General features: G+C 40.2%; 1 protein-coding gene across 1 annotated transcript; it reads left to right on the top strand.

Annotated features, from left to right (window-relative positions):
• The first annotated feature begins 399 nt into the window (after positions 1–399).
• On the top strand, positions 400–2,596 carry LOC145126495 (protein FAR1-RELATED SEQUENCE 5-like). The gene is made up of 5 exons (XM_079061854.1): positions 400–520; positions 618–1,491; positions 1,558–1,816; positions 2,045–2,471; positions 2,589–2,596. Exons 1-5 carry the CDS (start codon positions 400–402, stop codon positions 2,594–2,596), a joined length of 1,689 nt encoding a protein of 562 aa, XP_078917980.1.
• The last annotated feature ends 5,818 nt before the right edge of the window (positions 2,597–8,414 follow it).

Raw genomic sequence — 8,414 nt, forward strand, 5'->3', positions numbered from 1 at the left:
CTCTCTCTCTCTCTCTCTCTCTCTCTCTCTCTCTCTCTCTCTCTCTCTCTCTCTCTCTCTCTCTCTCTCTCTCTCTCTCTCTCTATATATATATATATATATATATATATATATATATATATAAAAGTAGGTTCATCTAAAAACACATATTAGTGTGAAAACGTGAGGACGATTTCCAGCCAATCAATTTTTATCATTTAAAAAAATAACTAAATTTATTTTTAAGGGTAAGCATGTCATTTTATACAAAAGTCAAACAAGTAATTAAAACAAATTTCCTGAAAATATCTTAATTGATCTTTCCATAATCCACAATTGTAACCCACGTATTAATCATTTTATATTACTAGTCGTATGATTCATCGTTTTGGAAAAGATTTGATTAGTCTATTGATCCATATGGATGGTCATACAGAAGACGGCGGCCATGTTCATTTCGGTTCAATGCATGATGGAATAGATCATACTTATCATGATAGTCTGTTCAATGACCAACATCATGGAATTGATATGAATCCAGGTTTAATTTCTTACAATTTTTCGTAAATGTTAACTTCCTTTTACTAATTTTTGGTTGTATATTTTATGTTAATTCATCATCATTTCTTTTGATGAAGATGCAAACGATTTACGTGATATTTCAATTGAAGACGAGACATTGGGTGTATTTGATGATAATCAATCTAATGATAATCATCAACGTTCTAATCATCAGCATGTGATTATTAATGGAAAACAGTATTGGATTCCAAAGGTACCTGATGAAGTTAAGCCAAAACTCAAAGGTCATGACAAGTCCTATGAAGATATAACAGATATGTATTACAAGTACGCTCTTGCAGCAGGTTTTGATGTTAGAAAAACGACGAACAGAAAAAATAGGCATGGTATTATTAGATTGAGATACCTCGTGTGTAACAGACAAGGTCTTCCTAATACAGGTCACGCTGATACATTGAACCCAAACAAAAGTAAGATTCAAAGAAGGACTGATAGTCGAAGGACTGGATGCAATGCATGTATCAGATTTAGTATGATAAAAGGAAGCTCTACATGGTTGCTATATGAGTTTGTAGAGGAACATAATCATGAGCTTATGTCTCAAGATAACATATTGTTTTCCCGATACCATAGACAACTTAATTCATGGCAGAAATCGTTCATTATCAGTCTTTCTAATCAGAACGTTGGTGCCACCCAAGATCACAGGCTCTTTACTGCTATTAATGGTGGATACAATATTATTGGAGGCACGGTTGATGATTTTAAAAATTTGATGAGGGATCTTAATTGCTTTATAGGTGGAACTGATGCTCAAATGTTAGTTGATAAGATGACTAACAGAACAAAAAATGTTCCTAATTTTTCATTCGATTTCAGAGTTGAAAATAAGCAACTCAACGCTATATTTTGGGCTGACGAGACCTCAAAGATAAATTATAAAGAATTTGTTGATGTTGTCTCCTTTGATGCCACATTCCGAACCAACAGGTTATGTATATTTTATGTTTATGTTTTTTGTTTTAATTTTAAGTCCTGGTTTTTACCACTTTTTAGGTATGACATGGTATTTGTTCCTTTCACTGGAATCGACAATCACAAAAGGTGTGTTACTTTTGGTGTTGGTTTGCTTAGCAAAGAGGATATCGACTCATACGCATGGTTGTTGAAATCTTTTCTTAAAGCCTTTGGTAAACAACCAATACTTGTGTTATCTGATGAAGACCCGGCGATGAAAAACGCTATAGCCAATGTTTCCCCAGAATCAATTCATAGGTTGTGTATGTGGCACATCATTTCCAAGTTACCATTGAAGGTTACAAGATTTTATTTAATAAGCTCTCAGTCAACATTGCATTCATTATGAATCACTGTTATTTTACTTTTATATTCTGAAAAGAATCAATGATAGTACTTTTGTATCTCTAACATATAGTTCTACATTGAGTACCGGTCTATAACATTAGTGTCGTTTTCCTTTATATATTTTGGACTGATTCAATGATTTTGATTTTTAACACTTTGCACATGTTCTCATTGTAAGGTATCATTGGATATTGTCAACGACGAGGAATTTAAGTTACATTTCAACTCCTTGATTTGGAATTCTAAGCTTGAAGAGAAAGATTTCGAACAGGGATGGCAAGCACTATTGGATGAATATGATCTTAACGATAATACTTGGTTAAGTAGAATGTACAACTTGAGACATTCATGGATACCTGTATTTTTCAAAAGAGTCCCCATGTCAGGTATCATGAGAACAACATCTCGTTCTGAGAGTCAGAACTCAGCCTTTCATCAAAACACTCATTATGCATCAACTTTAGTAAAATTTATGAATTCGTTTGAATCTGCCATGGAGAAGCAACGTTATACTCAATCCTCTTTAGACTTCAAAACAAAAGACAAATTCCCTAAAATGAGAACACCATTTCCAATAGAGGAAAATGCTTCTCTATTCTACACACGTAAAGTGTTTAGATGTAACATCCCAAAATTCAAGACCAAAAATTTCGTTTTGATTAATTAAAAATCGCTTAATAAATCTTGATCATTTAATAACATTCTTAATAAACAATTATCAGAGTTTTAAATCCCAAAGATCATCTAGTGCGGGAAACATGGTGTGATGCGCTGCGATCGCCCCGAGCTCCTTCCTTGGAAAAACATTAGTACCTGAAACAAATAGTTGAAAACCGTAAGCACGAGGCTTAATGAGTTCCCCAGATACCACATACCATACATATCAACTGATCTATACATGCCATACGTAACCATGAGCCACGTATAACAAACATATCCATAATCAAGTAAGATGCTATGTGCCAAACATAGTCTTGCTGTATTGTCACGGGCCGTGCGTGGTCTTTCTTGTCAAGCCTGGGGCCACTCCCTGGGTCTTACAGACAAGTGCCAAGGGCCACCCCCTGGTCTTCCATGCAAGCATCACAAAGACAGCTATACATACTACTCTACTAGGCTACTCAGCATACAGTGTGCCAGGAGCCACCTCCTGGTCTTTCATACATGTTGCCTAGGGCTAACCCCCTGGTCTTCCTACCATACATAATAGCATACTGTGTGTCAGGCCCTCCTCCTGGTCTTTCATGCATAATGCCTAGGGCTAACCCCCGGGTCTTCCTACCATACATAATAACATACTGTGTGCCAGGAGCCTCCTCCTGGTCTTTCATGCATAATGCCTAGGGCTAACCCCCGGTTCTTCCTACCATACATAAAATAAATGGTCCGGCATTGTGGCCGTAGACCCATACAAACAGTGAGGAGACTCACCTCGCACTGCTGAGAACTCGCTGAACACTTCTGACTGCTAACCGGCAACTCCTGAACCGCTGACCCTTCGGCTTCCCGAACTATCAATACCCAAAATAACATTTAGACCACAATAATCCCAAAAGTCAACCCAGGTCAACTTGGTCAAAGTCAACGGTCAAAGGAAACCTCCAGTTGACTTGACTCGCCGAGTTGGTCTACCAACTCGTCGATTCCATACTCCTCCAACCCCATACAACTCCGACTCCACTCGTCGAGTTTAGCAAGGACTCGACGGGTTCTCCATCAACCATACAATCGGGACCATCTTCATCCGACTCGCCGAGTTCGACCTTGAACTCGTCGAGTTCATCATCCACATAAGAATGTGTCTAGGCTGTGACTCGCCGAGTTGTATGAACAACTCGTCGAGTCCATCTTCATGAACTAAGGAGATTGCCTTAGACTCGCCGAGTTCTTCCTTGAACTCGTCGAGTACGATGAACTTCATGACCACTATGGACTCAGATTGGTTGAGTCCTTTAACATTCAACTCATACCCTTTAACAGAAGGGTTTTGGGGCAATAACCGGCCTGACTCGCCGAGTCCCACAAGTGACTCGCCGAGTCCCTCTCTGTCCAACTCTATTCAGACGATTTCAGTCAAGCACAAGGCATCCAAGACCCAGATCTAGCCTCCTAGGGTCGGAATAACACGCAAAGCTAATACCTTTGCGTCCATGCATGGCCCTTTTTGCTCAAAAGGCCATAACAACCTCTTAAACTTTGCATGGGGAGTTCTATTGGCATAAAGCTTCCACCTTTATGTCTTAACTACTCCAAATACTCCCAGATCTGAAAGGATCTAGCTTGGGGACGTCCAAATCCCACAAGAAATCATTCTTGGCCCATAAACTTCATAAAAAGGGACATAAAGAGATCTAACAAACTAGAAGTCAAGGAAGGAACTTGATTACCAAAATGAGCAGCAAATGTAGTGAATCTTCTGGATCTACTCCTTCCTCCTTGAACCTCCAACCTTCTTCTTGTTCCTCCAAGCTTCAATAATGCTCCAAAACTCTCAAAATGACTCACAACTCAAGGGAAGCTCTAGGGTTTTCGTTCTGGACTTGAGAGAGTATCAAGGGGCTGGTGAAGGCTATAACATTCCTTAAATAGGGTACAAGGCCCGCATTTAGGGTTTTCCCCAAACCTGGCCAACTCGTCGAGTCAGTCTTCTGACTCGTCGAGTAGGTCACTAAGCCCGCGACCAAATCGCGCTCCTACTCGTCGAGTCACCCATCTACTCGACGATTCACTTCCTCATTTGAGGTTTTCTTCTCTTTTCCGACCTTCTAAATTCAGGGTGTTACAACTCTCCCCCACTTAAACTAGACTTCGTCCTCGAAGTCTGCCACGGTCCACTACTTTACAATCCACTTACCACTAGGTACACTCTTCGTCTATCCGATCCAATCCTTGAAACGTCACCCTCAGAATAATCCGATCACTACTACCTTCGAGTACAACACCTTTACCCAACCGGTAGCCCTACCGGTACTCCCAGTGCACTTACACTGATACACAAGGGGTTCACCCCTTTCCCTTGCACTGACACTGGCCCTTCCACGGCGACTTCCCATAAGCAACAGTCTTTCCGATCCCCATCAAGAACAATTCTTCTGCTGAAACCACAATCCTGGCCACTCCCAGTGCCTGCCATTACACCGGTAATCACAAAATAACCCCTCATACGATGCTCCAATTACTGAAAACTCCACCCAGCGCGTGAATTCAGACCATCATTCGAGTAGCAGATTCATCCCTGTAACGGCTAGACTCATACGAGAGCCGCGCTACAGGGTCAAACCTATTACTCCGAGATTATTCAATCCGTCTGTAAGTGCCTTAATGCCTTCGTTTGGTGAGCTAGTTCGCGCACAAGGTTCCTCACAGTACTCCCTTCCACCCGAGCATCCTGCTGTTTCTTAACCACTATTCGGATGAAATGATACTACCTTGCTCGGCAACTGATCTGACATCCCTTGGATTACCGGACTCCCACCGGCTACTAATTCCAAGCACAATCTCTCAGTCGCTTCCAGCGACCTCCGAAGAACTTCAGCTATCGAAACCCCTCGATCCACACCCTTACTCACGGCTCCAGCATTCCTGTTGACCCTCCCGATCGTACTGTCTGACTACTCATTGCCAGTGAATCTACTACTAAAGGTGAATGCTACCAAAACCGTTGTATTCTTACATCACTCCTGGTCTCCAATGACCTACCGCCTTCCGAATCCAATCATAATATGGCCTACTCACATCCGAGCGGCTGCCCCACCCTATCTTAAACTATCTGAAAAACCCTGCCAACGAATCACGCATCTGATACATTCGTACTGTCGAATAGGGACCGAGGAATGCTACAGGCCACCCCGCAGTCTTGCGATTCCATATTAACTGACCACTAGTGGATGCCACGGGCCACCTCGTAGTCTTTATTATACTCGTTCGGCCAACTAGTGAATGCTATGGGCCACCCCCATAGTCTCACAACACTTCTGCGCTACCAGCCAACTAATGCTACGGGCCACCCCGCAGTCTCACCACACTTCTACACTATCTGCAGACTAATGCTACGGGTCACCCCGCAGTCTTACTTTACTAATGCTACGGGCCACACCGCAGTCTAACTATACTAATGCTACGGGCAACATCGCAGCCTAACTATGCTATCATACGAATGCTATGGGCCACACCGTAGTCTTACAACGCCCTTACTCTATCTGCTAACTAGTGAACGCTACGGGCCATCCCATAGTCTTACAACACTCCTACACTATCTGCTAACCATTGATACGGGCCACCCCGCAGTCTTACCACACTTCTCATACTATCTGACCACCGGTGAATGCTATGGCTATCCGGTAGCCTGACAACACCTTCCACACCGACCGACTGCTAGTGGATGCTACGGCTAACCCGTAGTCTTACAACACCTTCCACACTGACCCGTCCGCTGACCATGGTCTTTTGCTAACGACTAACCCGAACATACCCATAATCAAGCATACGAGCACAATCTAGTACCCCAAGTTGTACTCATGTCCCAACTGAAACTCCCAACCGGTTCTTCTGCAACCTGCTATGCGATCTCCCCATTGGCAAGTTTTCCGAACTTCCAATTCACCCTATCCTCAATTCATACAGCCGCCTGGGCCGTCTTTCTCCCTGACAAGAGAGCGAAACTCATCCCAGTTTCAAACCCGCTCCTACTCCCGTAACATGATTGTTTCTCCCCCACTTAGCTTCGACTAAGTCTTTACGGCTCGCAAAAATCCGAGGATTTCCATTCCTTCCTCCCTTACACGATAGGCATGATTGTTGGATTAATGTCTAAGTCCATAACTATAATTGCTAAGACTTGACCCGACCTGGCATGGTCCATTTGGGTTGCATGGCATCATGCATTTGGATAGACTACAATGAGAGAAATAACACTTAAGGTTTGTGAATATATTATAAGTTCTAATATATTAATAAGATTATTTAATTAGTATTGATCAAGAATTAATCTAGGATTAATTAAGTGATCAAAAGAAGACTAATTAAATATATGGGTTGATTGTGTAAATCACTCATATGTGGGCTTGTGATCCAAGATTCCTTATGTTGGACTAAGTCCATGGGGTAACCCATGGATACTCCATGGAGGTTAAAATCCATGGAGCATAAGGAATGGGTAAAGTTAGGAGTTACATAGTGTAACCCTAATAGCCACCATATAAAAGAATCCCATGGCTCAAGAAATCGTGCACTAGTGTGTGTGAATATGAGGGCTACACGATTTTAAGAAGTGTTCAAGTTTCTCTCAAGTCATTCCATGTGTATTTGGTGTTGTGTGAACCATTTGAGGTGTCACACTTGGGGCACTAGGCACTCAAGCTTCATGATGACATTCTACATCAAAGAGGTATGTATTCTATCTTGTTATATTCATTGTTTTTGTATGCTAGATTAGGATAATACCTTGGATGTTCATATTTGCATGTATAATAGAGAAAACATAGATCCAAGGTATTTAGGGTTGCATGTACACTTAGGAGTGTTAGAATGCTAATAACCCATCAGTGGTATCAGAGCCAGGTTATTTTTCAATTATACTTGATGCAAGTTGCTGGAAAAAAACTGGAAAAAATCGAATTATTTTTTTTTTTTTGGCCTGTTTTGGATTAGAATCATTACCGCAAAGTGTTTTTGTTCATAAAATTTGTTTTTTGATATTATGGTAATGTTTATTCTCATCCAAATAAAGGATAATAATCAAAGTTTCAAGTTTTATACATGTTTATATGATGCTTGAAAAATGTTGATTATGGATGTTCATGTTTATGAGTTTGTTTAGATTAATAGGAAAAATTATGAGATAGTTGTTTTCAATCCATTTTAATCTAAGAGTTGATTCCAAAGTGTGTTTTTGTAACTTGTCCTTAAGTTATATGAAAAGTCACATTTAAGAATCATAAAACTCATAAAAGTTGGCAAAGGTTACAAAATGAAGAGTCTAGTTCTAATTAAATGGTTTTATGACTCCATAACTTGTCCTCAAGTTATGGAGGTTCAAGAGTCTCTTCATTAAATTAAAAAAAAAAGGTGTAACCTTAATTAGTTCCATAAGTTACAATAAAAAAAAGTTATTTTTTTTATTAATTAGTTTAAAGTCTTCCATAACTTGTCCTCAAGTTATGGAACTTGAAGAGTTTTTTTTTTAAATTAAAACTACTTTAAATTCATAAATTATGGAATTAATTAGTTTTGAATAGTTTCAAAACTTGCCCTCAAGTTTTGGAATTTGAAAAGTTTTCACTTATGAATACTTTAATTCCAAGTTAGCCCTTAGAATTTTAAAAGTTAAAATTCAACCCTTATACTTTATAATATTATAAGTTAATAATATTTATATATATGTATAAGAGTAAAGTCAGTCTTACCGTTAGTAGGCCTCATTCACGAAGCCGGTCTATAAGGGGGGTATAAGGTTACTGCCTATAAAATGGCAGTTTAATGGGTGTCCACTCTCACCCACCGCTTCCTTGACTGGTGGAGGGTCGTTAGCCGAACGGGTAGGACAAGGA

Source organism: Lactuca virosa, chromosome 7 (genome assembly GCF_052849685.1).
Source record: "Lactuca virosa cultivar CGN04683 chromosome 7, Lactuca_virosa_CGN04683_v6, whole genome shotgun sequence".
NCBI classification, from domain to species: domain Eukaryota; kingdom Viridiplantae; phylum Streptophyta; class Magnoliopsida; order Asterales; family Asteraceae; genus Lactuca; species Lactuca virosa.